Below are 16883 nucleotides of genomic sequence, written 5' to 3' on the forward strand. Positions count from 1 at the left end.
TGGAACCATTGATCCCGTAACCCACTAAGCAGATGAGCATTATGCACGACAGCAGCAGCTAAGATGGCATTGTTGGGAGATGCTCCACTACCACTTTTCTAACCATCATTGGGAGACCAGGTGCAATAGTTGAGACTACATCCATGGTCTCAAAGATGGTTAGAATAGTGGACAATAGTTGCAACCATGGTTTCCCAATGATGGTTAGAAACGTAAACAATTGCAACATCTATGGTCTCCCAAAATTGGTTAGAAAAGTGGAAATGGAAATCTCAACTATTGCATATGTGGTCTCCAAACAATGGTTAGAGAAGTGGCAGTAGAGTATCTCCGAATGCTGTTATTTCAATTGTTACATATATGGCAATATTGCTCATCTACTTAGTGGGTCATGAGATCAATTCCAATCACATTCAGATGTGCCACATGTACCATAAAGATAATAAGAGTAACATTAAACTTGAGCTAAGGAGTTTATGCAGTTTTATATTTCATTGGGAGATTAGGCTAGAGCTGGGCAATGGTCCGGTTCGGATCAGATTGGGTACAACTCGACCCGATCCGAAGTCTCATTGTCCTGACCCGAACTTGATCCGATTCGGAACCGAGTACGGGTCACCTGACTCGGACTGATCCGATACTTGGTTGGCCTGACCCAAACCGAGTCCGACTCGGTTAGGGAAACCGAGTCGGATCGGATTCGGTAGAATTTGGATCGTATAAATTTAATCTAACTGTTTTATGTGGTGCGGTCTATTTCAGCCTTTATTATAACTCCTTTTTGTGCTCAAGGCCTAAAATGATATGTCAAAATGGATAAACGGCTTAGATGAAACATATACATCAAGAGGGGCCCCACATGGCTCTGAAGGAACTACCCATCTATGTATCCTTACTTTCATGGGATATATATTAGATATTTTAGACGTGCACTGCACGAAAGTGCAGTGACGTTTCACACAAGTGTTGTACTTATTGTATTGATGTTAGCATGTTCTATGGGTCTGATCATGGGGTATGTATTATATCCAAACCGTCCATCCATTTGGCAAGCTCGTCTTAAGGCTTGAGACGAAAAATAAGACAGATCTAACTATCAAGTGGACCACGTGAGATGTTTAACGGTGAAAATCATTCTTTGTTGCTATTTGTAGTGTGGTCCATATGATCTTTGGATATTATTTATTTTTTGGATAATATTTTACAATGATATCTAAAAACATATGAATGGTGTAGATATAATAAATACATCACTGTAGGGCCCATATAACTTTGATCTCCTTTGAACCGTTCGTACAACTCGGAGCTCGAGGAGGGTCATCACACGCCACGTACCTAGCTAGCTACCATAGCTACGAAAGCCGATTGCGTACTATCGTAACTCAGTACACTAAGTGTGCTGAGTAAACTCTGTGGGGTCCACCGTGATTTGCATATTTTATCTACTCCGTCCATCCATTTTAAAAGATAATTTTATGGTTTCATCCCAAAAATGAGATATATCCAAATCTCAAGTGGACCTCACCACGGGAAATAGTGTGAATTGAAATTCTACCGTTGAAAATTTCTTGAGGCCTACAGAAGTTTTGGATCAAACTGATGTTTGTTTTTTACCTTCATCCATGTCTGCGTAATCTTATGAACAGGTTGGATGACAAATAAAAATCACTGTGGGCCCTAGCAAGGTTTCAACGGTGAAAGTCATTACTTGCATTGTTTCTTATAGTGTGGCACTTGAGCATTGGGAATACTTCTATTTTAGATTCAACCACTAAAACGGATGGACGGCGTGGATAATCCAATACAATCATGGTAGGCCCAACTGAGTTTACTCTGACGATAGAGGCCTACCGAGTAGCTCAATACGCAATCTTATTTCCCTCGTTTCCTAAGCAACAGCAGTAGGCAGTAGGCTCTAGGCTGTTGCGTGGTACTGACGCTGACGGATTGGCAACTGCCTACTCCTGTGTTCGGTGATTTGTGGGCCCCACTATGATGTATGTATTTCATCGATGCCGTTCATTCATTTTTACAGATCATTTCAATGCTTGATACAAAATATTAGGGGGATAAAAATCTCGGGTGGAGCACACCACAGGAAAACAATAATGATTGGATATTGTCCATTAAAATCCTCCTAAGGCTCCGAATCGGGTCGGATCTGATCGGATCGGGTCCATTCGGATTGGATTTCGGATCGGATCGGTCCGGGTTGACCACGATCCGATCCTGATCAGAAAATCTTTCAGATATGAAATACCTAACTCGATCCGCCTCGATCCAGGCCGTCAGATCGGTTAGGATCGGGTCGGATCCACCGGTTCAAACCTGTTTTGCCCAGCTCTAGATTAGGCTAATCACATAATTAATGAGGATGTTAGTGTAAAAACTCTTACATAAGAAAGCAAAATGAAAATTAAAAGAAATGATGTATCATCCAATTAATTAATTGTTATTTAGTAATATGGTGCAAGAAAGATACATGGCGATCCGACCCCATATTGTTGGTGAGCCATATGATGCAAGAAAACCTATTTAAAAACCATGATCCAAAAAGCATAAAAAAATATAATTAAAGGATAGAAGAAAATAAAATAAATAAAAACATTAATGTGATAAACCACTTGTCCTTTAAAACAACAACATTTTCTTCATAAACACCATTCTTCAATGCGATCAAATCCTAGTCACGCAACTTCACAAGTTTTGCTTCAACAACAATCGTATTACTCGTATAGTTGCCGCTTCCATTGGCTATCACTATGACGCCATTCTCGTTAGCCATGATTTTGTGATCAACACTTGCACTTCCACCCACAAAGTCAATATCATCTATCATCACCAACAACACCGTGCACATCCTTATAATCTTCATAAGTCGGTACTTGAGCTGCACGGCAACTCCCCTTTTGAAGTAGCTACTGATCTGCTAGTAGAATTTCTTTAAGGTTGTCGATGCATACATTGCTTTCGATATTGGTATCAATGCATATATTGCACCCTTGGGATATGGAAACATGTTGGGTATAGCATGAGAAATATCGCATGTATTGCGTAATGTATCATTGTACTTTAAAACATTGGGAAATTGGTCAATTTTTACACTGAAACTTCTGGGGATTTTTTTATTTTTTTTAAAGCATTTATTACATACTTAGAACTCAAAAGATTACAAAAAACAAGAACACATAATAAGTTTCCATTGTATACGGTCCTAAGCTATGCGTTGTCTAGAAGTGATGCAATTGTGTTAAAAAACAGTTCGTATAAAAAAACAAATAAATAAATCACTAATATTTCTATAATTCATATCACTTATCAGCTCATTCAATGTACCACGGGCAATAAATGTCTTATAATGTATGGTGCATTTATTTAAAAATATTTTTATTTTTATTTTTATAATTTTTATCATTTTAAAAAAAAAAGTGTGATTGACGTTAGAATCATCATACACACGTAAATACAAAATATTCGGCGTAAATAACATCTGGTCAATCTAATTTTTTTTCAAAAATTTATATTCTTTTAATTAATTTTAGAAAATTTTAATTAAGACTAATTTTTTTCAAAAATTCCAAAAAGTTTCGTCGATCTATAGATCGGCCTCCAAGTGCTGTAATATGATTATCTTTTCAACCTCTAATTGCAAGTTAAATGGAGAAATTTTTTATTTTTCCACAATTTCTCCCCTGATCACCAAGTTCGAAAACTAGAGGTCAAAATCTTAGATTGAGCACACAAAACAAGTCATTATTTATGCACTTCACGAAATCCCCGTAGGAAGGTAATGAAAGCAAAAAAAAAAATTTTAAAGGGAAGATTTTTTTTAGATTTTTTTCCAAATGGCTACACACTTGAGGTATCATCAATATGAATCGATAATACAAAGTAATATTCAATAGTGATATTTTCAACATATCGCAATGTATCGATATATTACAACACATTGTGATATATCGGCCAATACTGGGAAGTTTCCCAACTACTGCCCAATATTGTATCAGCCATGTGCGATACCGAAAGGATCAACCAATATATTGGTTGATACTATTGATATTGCAATCAGTGGATGAATGTATGATGGTTTGGAGAGTTAGGTCATGTCGAGCTGTGGCTAGGAACTCGGCCATTTCAAACACCGCCTATTCGACAGCATGCTACAATGACTTCTCGCAGTCTTGGTGCATCCATCCAATGAGGTTCCGCCTCTTGGTGGTGCAACGATCGCTATTGATTGGGACTCTTTCAGGAGGCAAACGGGGGCATTCACGAGAACTTCCATGAGCTCAACTAGGTGTGGCGCGTCGTTCGAAGCTGTATTTTCAAAAACAAGGTAGAAGCAAATATATGAATTCGAAAGTTTTATTGCAGAAGCTCTTTACCAACAGAAGAGAAGGGGTTCAGTGTTAGGTGGTAAGCTAAGAAAATGCTAATAAGGCGATCATCGCAACAATGCAAATACATGTCTTTGTAATTGATTTGCTATAGATTTTGATGGGATATTTAAGGAGGTCAACGATGGAAGGAATAGTAGGTTTTGGGAGGTCCTCCATGGAGAGAATAGTGCGTTCCGACTTCCGAGAGATCGAGAGAGAGTGAGAGAGAGATAGGCAAGTTCAAGAATTTTGTAGGAATGGTGTGTTTTGTCTGAGAAAGAGTTCTTGGAGATGGTGTTGCAACGGGATTTTACAGTGGAAGCGAGTTGAGAATCAAAACTACATTTTAGGGTTTGGTTTGTAATTTCCTTAAATTCAAAATGTAATTTAAGAAGTGTAGTTGTTTATGTATAGCCATTGGTACTCCGAGGTGTTTTTACTCAAATCATGGGTCTGAGGTGATCTGTCTTACATCCTGTTCATGTTTGTTCTAATTAAGTTGTTTCTCTTTCATGGTATGACACACATTGCTGTAAGGGAAATCTTGGGCATCAATTTTAACTAAAACATCACCTCTACAACTATTCCTACAAAAGTAGAACTCCAAATGTTGTCCTAGTGCTAATTTTTAAACCTCTAAACTCTAATGCCTTCCTCTAAACCTCAAGTTACCCTTTCCCTCCTCCCTCATCTTGTTAGTTAGCATCACTTCTTCCACAAACAACATTACCAAGGAAGCCATTCCTAAATGATGGCAAATAATTCATCCATAAGAAGGCTAAAGGGGAGCAGGCTTTGGCCCTGCATCTACCATATGCTCAAGGGAACATTTAATTCATGCTATGAAGGTGACCAAGTGTGAGGATCTAGTTTGTTGCAGCAATACAACAAAAGCATTCCACCTTGGCAGTATGAGTGCAACTTAAGCGGGTTGGGTAGGTTAAGAGTTGACCCGAGCCAAACCCGACCTGATGAGGACCTAAAGCGACCAGAATTCCAACCCTATGTGCCCAACCCAAACCCAACCTGAATTCCTCTTTACTCGACCCAATCGGACGGAACCCGATCCAGATACATGTGATTGATCCCAACCCAATCTAACCCGAACCAAATTTGCTCAACCCAAACCCAACCCGAATGCAAACAAGGTTGGCATTTTTCAACATGAACCCAACATAGGGACCTTGGACAACCCAACCCAACCTGACCCAAACTTGGGTTGGGTTAGTTACGTTTGAGCCCAAACCCAAGTTGCAACCCTACTAGGCAGAGTCATTTCTTCACGTGTCGCATACGAAGACATTTCCTCTCCATCCAATTGCAAAACCATAAAGAAAGATTTGGTGGTAACCTCTACTTTTGAAGACCATTTCCTCATCTCCTCGCATTAACCCCAATTCTATCAAAACAAACCTAGCTTGATATCCCATCAACTCCAAAATACATTTGTTAGTCCCAAAGGTTCCTCCTAAAAACAATTTTCCTTGCAATGGAGCCCCCAATAATTGACAGACACTTGTGCTAAGATCGTTTTTTATTGAAACCAAAGGTAGGCCTGGGTACTGAAATGCAAGATGCACTTGCCCACCCATAAGTCTTCCTAAAATCTTACTTCCAAATTCCAATACCAACTCGAAATATGAAACCTTAATTGAAGCATTTTACTTGCAGGGGTCAATACATACCCAATTTTGCTAAAATTTTGCATTTACCAAATCTAAAACCCATTGCAAAAAATTCAGGAATCCGTCTCCTTGACTTCCACATATTTGCAAATTGCAATGCCATTCCTCCGTAGGGTTTTCATATCCCTATTGCTCATCTACGACCAATTCCTTTCGCCAATTCTAGGCCCTCCGAGTAAGACCATATAGCCACTAATTTTAAGTTTAGACCTTCCTCTCACTTTACCAAGTGGAATTGGGTCACTCCTTTCTCCTTCCCAAAGATGTCCAATTGGTTAGAGGTGTGTTGTTGTGCTCTGGGGATTCTCATGCTACATCACTCTCCTAGGCCCCCTCATCTGGCTGTTTGGAATCTAATTTCGATGGAAGCTCCGTTGGTAGCCCCGGTCTAGCAGAGATGGGCAACATTATGAGAGATAGTAATGTGTTGTTGCAGGCCGACTTGATTAGTCCAATTGGCATTTCAGATTCTAAAACAGCTGAGGCCACTGTTGTCTGTTGGACAACCAGGATAGTATGGAGCTCCAGGCCAGTTCCTTAGTGAAGGCAGAAGGTAGGAGCAATCAGGAGTAGCATTTGTATAAACATTTGCAGATAAACTTGTCGACTATTGTGCTTCACTCCCCAAAATCTTTTCTATTCTCTGGTTACCGCTAGTTTCCTGCTGTAGTTATTTTTGGGTTTGGGTTGTATATCTGTGTATATCTATGGGTTTGTAGCTGCTGATGGCTTTGTGATTATCTTCCTTTTCTTTCTCTAATCTTGCTTATGTTTTCATTCCATTTTTTTCTAAATAAAATATGAGGACTACCCATCCAAAAAAGAAAGAGATCTCCTTGGAGCCACAACAACCAAAATTTCCAGGAAAGCTTAACGAATATAATTCAGCCCCCCAGAAGACAAGTTTTACCTCATCCAAGAGGCTAACCTCCTTTTGAAATCATGTCTCTACTACCCATATTTAAACCTATTTTAACTTCACCCCCTCATAGTAAACCAAGATAGCCTCACAGCAACTTTTCATTTTTATAATACATGCATTTTCCCGCACTCTCAGCTACTTCTAAAACCAATACCTCCATCTTAAATTTTCTTGGGTGAAGTTTCACAAAATAAGTGCAAAAAGAAAGAAACAAGGCTGTAGAAATTAACTATGTGATACAAGAAATACTAGGTACTTAGTTGCAAATCACTCAATGCTAGAGCACAAGAGATGCAGATTTCCTCTCTTGAAATTGGATTTATCTTGTTCCATTTCCTCACCATTTCTCCGCATATTGATTTTATGTAGGGTCAAGACCTTCATGGAAGTTGAAAATTTAGTTTCAAAAGTCGTGGTACCAAAAAACTAGTTAAGGTCGTCAATACCAAAATTTAGCTCATTATCACCTCGAAATTTTCCTTAAGAAATATGAAAGCTAAATGTTCTCAGAGCCTAATTGTATTGAGTTAATACAAGACAAATCTAGTGCCAGAATAGTGCGGGTCCATCAATAGAGGTAAACAATAACAATAAGTAATGAATGTAGACATGACAAAGCGCAAATACCAATAAAAGAAAAGAAAAGAAGCGGCATAGTTAAGAAACTTGTCAACCTCATAACTCAAGATGGCTCAACTTGATTGGTTTTTAGTCAACTAAATAAGAAATTTGTTCTCTTTTTCTTTTTCTTTTTCATTTTTTGAAAAAAATTCCTGAGCATTGTATTGTTGTGTCAAAGACTCGGCTTAGTCCAGTTTTTTTCGAAGTTGTCTAGCTTTTCTGTTTCTTGTCATATTTTATTAATTTATGCACTCATAAGACATTTTTGTATTTTAAAATATTTATTAATGAATGAGTTTTTATTTCCAAGTCAAGTTTTCAGCATTCTTTTCAAGTCAATTTGCCCAACAGACTCGCAAGTCAAGTCGAGCCTTCGGTTTCCAAAGTTTGAACCATGATAACAAATGGAGTTTGTATGCCAATTATACCAATTCCGAAAGCTTTAAATGGTTCAAGAAAAACATGTTAAGTTCTGAGAAGCAATATCTTATCAATCGAAAGGGTATCATCTCTCTTCTTTTTCTTTTTCTTTTCCTTTTTTTTTTTTTTTTTTTTTTGAGAAGTAACAAGTGATTCATAAAAACAAGAAAGTAGAGAGAAAAGAAGGAAGAAGACGAGTATGTGGCATCGAAAGCGAGTGGCCCTATCATCACCTGGGCTATCAAAGGGCCAAGCTAGACCATTGGGCTTTCAGGCCCGGCCCATTTCTCTCTCTCTCATAAACATTTTGGGCGGGGCTTGGACAAAGCTTGGCCCGGCCCTGACACAGCCTGTGGACACCCCTAATCATCACTCTCCCAAAAAGATAGCCACCATGACCGCAACAAGAGAAACTCCAAAAGGAAATAAAAGAAATAATAACCTAAGCACCGGATTTACCCCCTATAGACCAAACCAATAAACCGCTCCCAACTCCTAATTATTTAGGAATGTAAATGGGATACACTAAGTTTGAGGATTCCCATCTAAACAGGATCCGTAAAGTCAACCCTGAATACAATGAGACCAACTATGAAATAGAATACAATATGAAACAAGCACATATGAAACAATCTACTAGATAATAGACACAATATTATGTATAGATACATACATTACTTACTATCATATACAAACAAAGACGATCCACTTTGCCTCCTGCTTGTTAGATGAGCTGGTGGAGACGGCATAGTGCGTCTGAGTGATCCTGGGTTCAATCTTGGCAGTGTTACCTTTCAAAAACAAAGACAATCCACCCGAGAAATCCCTCCCCAACCCTAATTACTTATGACCATGAATAGAAGTTAGAATACAGTATGTTTGGGAATTCCTATATCAACAAGATTGATAGAGCTGAACCCAAAACATGATGATGATGACAATGAAAATGACTCTGAAACTGAATAATACAAAAAATAAAAAACATAAATGAAACCATTTACAATAGAATATAAAAGTCTATGTAATCAGATATAAATACGCACAATAATGCTAGTCCATGGAAAGAGATAAGGTTACATACCCAAACTAGACTAAACAAACAACTCAAAGTAAATGTCTGGGAAAAGAAACACACTAAACCCCAAAAACAAAACGGCATAGTGCATCATAAAATCAGAATCTTTTATAGAGTATTGGACCAGCAAAAGGGCTGGTTCCTTTAATACAGAGATGAAAACTGTATAACTGATTAACTAATATGTCACCAAACAACTTGACATATTAATTGGACTATGGTTGAATCTGATTTTTCAGCATCCCCTCAAATACAACATCATTTAAGGCTTCTTTAATTGCATGAGCCTTTGTAACAAGGTCCAGCTCACACTTCAAATTGCACTTCCAAATTCGTTCCCGCTCCCACTTCGTAGCAATTTATATTGCTAACATTTTAAAACATATGCTTTACCACTCCTGAACCCAAACATGTTGCTGCTCCACTTCACGCTTCATGCAACTATAGACACTTTTAGATCTTGGAAGGCAAACAAGCTAGCTTTCAAAGTAAAGAGATTCCGGACTAAAACGATTTTTATTTTGATATGCTTCCCGTCTAAATGACAAGACCTACTGGAAATCAATGTTGGTCAAATCAACAATGTCAACCATATCCAAAACATGGTCGTCTTTGAATCCTGCAATTTATGATTAAGGTCAAATCTTAGGCAAAATAATATGAATCCCTTTTTAGATGCATCCCACAATTCAACAATTTGAATCCAACAATTTATTATTCAATTCCCAATTTACAATTAAAATTATACTTGTTCTTCTTTTTTTCACTTTTATTTTGACATTTTTAGGTAGTGTGGATTTAAGAATATTTTTAGAAAAGGTCAATTGTTTTATTTTATTCTTTGATTTTTTATTTTTTATTTTTGAAGGCCATTTTATTCTTTGTTATAACTTATAAGAGAAAAAATTATGGATATCCTCTTCAGCCTTAAATTATGGAGGTTTTCTTAGGATTTCCCACGTATTAACTATTCAAAATGCCAAATTCATCTCTGACTTGTTTTTATGAATCCCCATGGTCATGTTCCCATATATTTAGTGTGGTAATGGTGTTGAGGATTTGACTTCAACTTATCTTGAATTCAAATTTCGCTTTTTATTTGTTGGATGTATTTCCAGGGATCCATTATGTGATTTTAAAGTCTCTCTCTCTCTCTCTCTCTCTCTCTCTCTCTCTCTCTCTCTCTCTAAGGTTTGTTAATCGCACATGAGTGTAGAGCAGAAAACCTACACACGCGTGCCATCATGGCAAGTAGGTCCGAGATGAAATCGACCATGTTTTCCCTAAAATTACTCCGGTCCACTCAGAAGGTGGGCCCCAATATTGGAAATAGGTGGATGGTTTTGAAAACTTCAGCCAAGTGTTTTAGAGTCGTACATTTGTTTTGCAAATTGTGGCTCACTTGACCAACGGATCAACCAAATTCTTGGGCTAAGGCATCCATACAATGGTGCCTTTATAATGGATGGATTGGATCTTGGACCTACATGCCATGATGGCAAACGTGTTGGATGTACATGAGTTGTATTGCACGGACACGTGAGTGAGCTTAGCAAATTTCTTCTATGGAGAAGCTGAACGGATGCAACTTTCCTATAATACCCACCGGCAATGCTGTGGGGCCCACCACAATGAACATGGGACATCCAATCCATCCATCCATCTCATCATATCATGTTAGGCTATGGCTCCAAAAATGAGGTAGATCCAAGATTTAAGTGAGGCATTCCATAGGAAACAATAGGATTCAACGCTCACCATTGAAACCTTAATGTGGAAATTGTTTTCTTATGCATGTTTAGCAAAGATGCACTTCTTCACATAAGCCATTCTCAAGAAACAATTCTAGAGACTCGTTTCTTGAGAACCAATTCTGCAGTTGATAGAAGCAACACAAACAGGCCATTATTTGATTCTTCATATGATGATGGGAAACTTATAATAAGATTCCTTTGAAAGATCCCTTTGAAGGCCGCTTTAGGAATTTGCACTTTATGACTTAGACATTGAAACACGACATTTTTTATGTTTTGTGGGGAACATTATTTTAAAGTCATCGAGTTGGTGGCACTACTTTTAGGGCTTAAGTTAATGGTATGGCACAATTTTGAAAAGAAATTTTTCTTCTTCTTGAACCACGTTTGGTTGCCACTCAAAAATGATTTCATCTCATTTTATTTAACAGAAATTATGTATTAAAGACCATAAGCTTTTATACACTATGGGTTATCAAGATTAATTTTAATCCTTACCAAAATCTCTACTCTCTAGACTCTAATACATTGTGGGCTCAGAGTTTCGACCTTTTTAAAAGCTTTGCTAGACTTCTAATCAACTCATTCTCATGATAATGTTACTATTTAATTTGCAGTCAGGTTTTCAAATTAAATATTAGGTAAGGACTTTATCTAACCTTTGAAATAATAAAATTACACATTTAGCTTGACTTATATTGAAACAATTACCTATACATATGTGGATGATAAAATAATAAATATTTGATCATACCTTATTCTTTATGTAAGCACAAACTGCTTCGCTTGGCAGTTGAAGGCATTGCTACCTGTTCGTGAGGTCATGATTTTAAAACTTAGTTCTTGCTTTTAGCCGACCCCAATTAATTGGGATAAGGCTTAGATGATGATGATGACCCTATTTTTTATATTTTATGAATACTATTCGAAATCTTTCTATATATTGTGAAGAAGATTATAAAAATCCTACGACTTTATGATTTGTGCTTTATGATATATAATTTTAATCCTCTCAGGATTTTTAGTCAGATTTGACTTTCTAAACACTAATCCAAAATCCACTTAAAATAATAAGGGAAACCACCAACCCAATATAGAGACTTAAGTGCATTCAGTCAAAATTTTACAGTGCATCACAGACGTAACAGTTGGCATCTGACCTGCCTGACAAACCAAACTCTAACCCATAACAGAACCTTCAATAGATGCAAAGAAGACAATAGATGCGGCTGTGGAGATTCTTTTTAGGGAACAAAAAATGGCAAGATCCCTGCTCGAAATAGCCATCTCTCCAAGGATCTGGACGCAATAACAGGTTTTATTCAATGTAAACCATGTTGGAACTGAATGTAGGGCAATCAGTTGTGGCATCCAAAATCCAAACTAAGATGAAAACCATGAGAAGATGCACGATCACAAGTTTCACAACACAGATTAAGACTAGAAAACATACTCAAGGAGACTAATGGCTTTGACACAATGAGACACTGCTACTGCAACATCATGCATATAGACTAAACAGACCAATTAGAAATGCCATTACAAAAATGCATGGAAGTCCTGGAGACATGCAGGCACACGCCATCAGAGCTACAACTTGACTGCACTACCATACAGATATATACTTCTTGTACAACACAACAAAGGAGATAATGATGAAGAAAATAAAGGAAAGTCAACTTCTAAACAAGCTACTAGCTACAATATATTATCAACTTTAAAAAAAAGAAAAAATCATCCAAAAACTCGATTAAAAAATGGCATCAAGTGACTCAAGCAAGGATGAAATTAGGAAACCAAAAATTATTATCCGAATAAATAGGTGAAGAGCTGCCTTCTCTCAAATTATACAACCCCATTGAATCAGCCCCAAGTGACACGAACAGACTAGAACCGATTCAAATAGTTCCCATCACATCAATGGGATTTGTTAGCTCATGAGATAATATTATGAAGAAGAGCAAACAGGAAGAACAAAAAAGGGGCTCACTCAGATCTGTCAATACTTTTGCAAGAAAGGACACTCTGTCAGTCGGCTTTGTGTTGTAGTTATCATTCTCGTTGAGACTTGAGACATGTTATTCCTTACTCTTTTCCTGTTATAATTTTGTCTTGCATGTTCTCCTTTTTCTTTGCTCTAAATTAAAGCTTTATCATTTATCACAAAAACAGCACCCACATAACTGCTTGATGGTCAGAAGAGTTTCAGCATTGAGCACAAGACAACAGAAGCCTAGCAAAATGGGGTAGCCTTTCCAAGATATTTAAGAAAAGAGCCACTGTAACATACAAAACAAAATGGGCTAGGATCAACAGAGCCTGTTATCCTGTCCCCAAATCTAATAGATTTGACCTCTTCTTTTGCATTAGACCAACAACAAAATAATCAAGCTTTGACTTCCATTCATGACACCTTTTTTTTCTTTTTCTTTTTTTTTGGGGGGGGGGGGTGGGGGTGGGGGTGGGGGTGCGGTAACCTGGTTCCTAAAGTTGTTAAGAAACGAACTTAGAAGGCAAAAGTCAAGACCGAGGAGAATGGGAGATTTGGCCCGAAAGACGAGTAGGCATCAATGAACACAAAGGCATGAACTAACCAAAATTACTTGCTAAACATATAGAAAAACTAGTAAAATGTTAAAATACATGAAAATCATGTCATTGTAAAACAATGAAGTGTGAATTAGATTCTCATCTCCGAAACATGAAGTACGGAAAAACAAATTTCAACTAACACAAAACCATTGATAAATTAGTGATGACAATCGTGAATCTTTTTTACTAAATACTAGCATCAAGTTACTAACTTACTACACACCAAATAGGGAAGTGCTAGAGTAAATTTTAAGCAATCCGAAGAAACAGCAATTGAGCAAGCAAGAAAAATTAACCAATACGAATTTAAAAAGTCAAACAAGAAAACTGTTGAACATTAACTAGTAGATAATCAACCCCTAATTGCACGAAGAGTGATGGAGAGTGGGAGTAGACTTAGATGATAAAGTGGCCAGGCATCAGTTTCAAATGTCAGCAAGTGCAAAACTAAAAGCGTATACAGTGGAAACATAGGAAAACTCAAAGCAAGAGTGGCACCTCGGTAGAAGGTTCCCACAGCAAAGGATCGTCCATGTTCATGAGTGCAAAATTCAAGAGTTAAAAGTCAACAAAGAAAAAAAAAGCACAATAACTGTTCCAAACCCAAGACCTAGACAGCGGAAATTAACTCTAAAAATCATCATAGGCTTCCCACTCCTTGACTCATGAGTAAGTTTCCAAGTTCCACATCTTTTATTTCTTTAAATGCATCCCTGGGCCATTAAAATGCAATCTTGATGTGTTGGGCACTTAGGGAAGCAAACATTTTGAAGAGAACCAAAAAAAAAAAAAAAAAACAAAAACACCACTCATAGAGGTCATGGTTTTTGTAATCAGTCTAAAGCTCATGCCTTAAAAAAGGCATAAGCCCTGAGAACAAGACACAAGCCTCTGTGAGTTGCAACTTAAACCTTCCTCACGTAAAGCTCAAATATAGCTCCACAGCAATTATATTTGGATTGAGCCTTAAGCCTTTTAAAACAATGGCTATGAAGTATGAACCAAGAAAAAAATCTGTCAGTACCAATTGTGGAATTACGTGCTTTTCGACTGTTGATAAAACCCAGTTCTCTAGTCCTTCGTGAAGCATATGGGAATACAAAGTCTGTGAAGGACCCAGGTACATTCTCCAATCCTGGTTTCTTTGCTGCCAATACCCATTGACGGCACATCCTCAACATGCCCCCACCAATCAAGGCAATCACACCATGAGACCTTTGATTCACTTCAACCATTCTAGGGCAGGCCTTGTTCAGTGAAAATGCACACAGAGTTCCACAAAATCTACTATGAATCAATGATTCCAACAACATGATGTAGAAATACTCCAATGGAGAAGCTTTCAACCACTCCGACAATCAAATTTCACTTGCATCCCCAGTGTCTCCATTCAGTTTATGGGTTTTTTTTTAAAAAAAAAAAGTTGTCATTTGGACTTTCCTCTACAAGTATGAAAAAATAAAAATAGATTTCCACCAATAGATCCACATTATAGCTCAGCAAATAAAAATAGACATTTTGCACTAAAGCCGCATTTTCAAAAAGAAACAATCCTGCCCCAACATTCCAATTCTCCATGTACCACCTTGATGAGACCATCAACTACCCTAACAAATCCAAGGAATCAGCACCAACCATATACTAGAAATATGCTCGGCAAGGTAATTTTTTTAGCATTCTCAAACTATCAATTTCACCCACTTCTCAATATCTCCCTTCGAGTTAGTAAAATCAATGTATGTAAGCAAAAATAAATTTATGAACCAAAAACATAAACAAATCAATAAAATCCAAAAGCATGAAGACGCCCAACATTGCCGAATCCATGCTCTCGAACTCTATAAGCAACACGCATGAAATAGCATATAACAAGAGAAAAACCACCCTTGAAAAAAGAGAAAAATATCCAAATGTAAAAATTAAATAAATAAATTTGTAAATCACTGACAATAATAAGAACAATAATCAGGCCTTTCAAAAAAAAATAAAAATAATAAGAACAATAATCAGGGAGAATGAGAGCCCTTAACTCCATACTTCAGAGCTCAAGACATCAAAGGCTGCTTGTGCAATTGGCATTAGAATCTTGCAAGTGAGCACACGTACTGGCAAGGTTCGCGCTTCAAGATCTGGTGTATTATTAAGTGGGCCCCGCCATATGCAGGCCCTGGCCCAAAGACTGGCAAGCCTGCTCATCAGGTGGGTCACGCTGGATACACGATGGCCATTTTTCCAATCACTTATCTCTCCATACAAATATGGCCCACCTGATGAGCACACCAGAGTATCCATGGGGAAGGTTACATACACACTGGGGCCAGCGAGATGCGTGACCTGTATCATGCATGCATTACCCCATCAATAGGACCCTAGCATGGCCATTCGGAGATACTCACACAAGTTAAAAATAATTGATTTTGTTTCATAAATGAAAATGAAAGCTATCGTAAACAAAACATTAATCCTGATATTAATCAACTTTCCCAATTCAATTTGAAGAAAAATAATAATAATAATAATAATAACAATACCACAAATCTGCTTCCAAATTACGGAATTGCCACTCTCACCAATATGAGAGTCCCGCCACAATTAGATGAAAGATCGCGCACGCGCATAAGAATTCAATGATTAATAACAGAAACCCTATCGAAAAATCGCGAATAAAGAATAATGGAGTATGCACGGACAGCATCAAAGAACGAGGATTGAGCGTACCATAGCTTTCTAGGGTCTGTTCGTCTTTCAAAATCCGACCCTTGTAAATCAGACGCTGCTGCTCGGCCGGGACATCGCAGTTCTCGGCCAGAATGCCCTTGAAAACCCCAACGGTCGCATCGAGGCCCGTCTGAACGGAGAACTTGGAGCCGTTCGAGCATCGTATGTGGACGGTGACGATGCCGTTGCTGCTGACGCTCGAATCGCCCGCATCGACCGAATCGCCGTCAGCGCCCATGTTTTCCCTCTAAAAGAGAGAAGAGAAAAGATCGGAAAGGCGAAATAAAAACCCTAACCCTAGAAGATGAAAAAGGGGTAATCGGAAATTTAGAAGGAGAGAAAAAGGGAAAGAAATCGGAGAGAGAGAGGGTCGCTTGAAAGGGAGGAAAACCAGAGAGAGGAGCGTTTTAAAGGAGTGAAGTGTAATTATAGAGAAGAACTACATTTTTATATGGTACGCGGCCCGCGTCTCTGGAGAGCATACGCGGGTTGTCGATTCCGATCGGTTGGGCCCGGAGTTTGGTTACCTACACATGTCCTGTTGAGACCCATTTCATCTGGATTATGCCATAAAAAATATGGTCCATACGATAATCCTAACCGTTCGACTTTCGGCCCACAGATAGACGGCTTAGATGAGAAAAACAGATAATGGTCCACATTCGTTAAAGACAATCTTAATGTTGATGGCTAGGATCTTTACTCTTGGGATTTTTT

General features: G+C 37.9%; 1 protein-coding gene across 2 annotated transcripts in view; it reads right to left on the reverse strand.

Annotated features, from left to right (window-relative positions):
* Positions 1–16577, reverse strand: part of LOC131237036 (ubiquitin domain-containing protein DSK2b-like) — a 36513-nt gene extending 19936 nt beyond the window's left edge. Inside the window, exon 1 of one of the 2 annotated variants that reach the window (XM_058234653.1) lies at positions 16167–16577. In XM_058234653.1, the coding sequence (XP_058090636.1) occupies positions 16167–16404 (238 nt within the window). In that variant the 5' untranslated portion in view covers positions 16405–16577. The remainder of the gene's footprint in view (positions 1–16166) is intronic. The other variant, XM_058234652.1, reaches the window with a different exon arrangement.
* Between the last annotated feature and the right edge of the window lie 306 nt (positions 16578–16883).

This window comes from Magnolia sinica, chromosome 2, assembly GCF_029962835.1.
Source record: "Magnolia sinica isolate HGM2019 chromosome 2, MsV1, whole genome shotgun sequence".
NCBI lineage: Eukaryota > Viridiplantae > Streptophyta > Magnoliopsida > Magnoliales > Magnoliaceae > Magnolia > Magnolia sinica.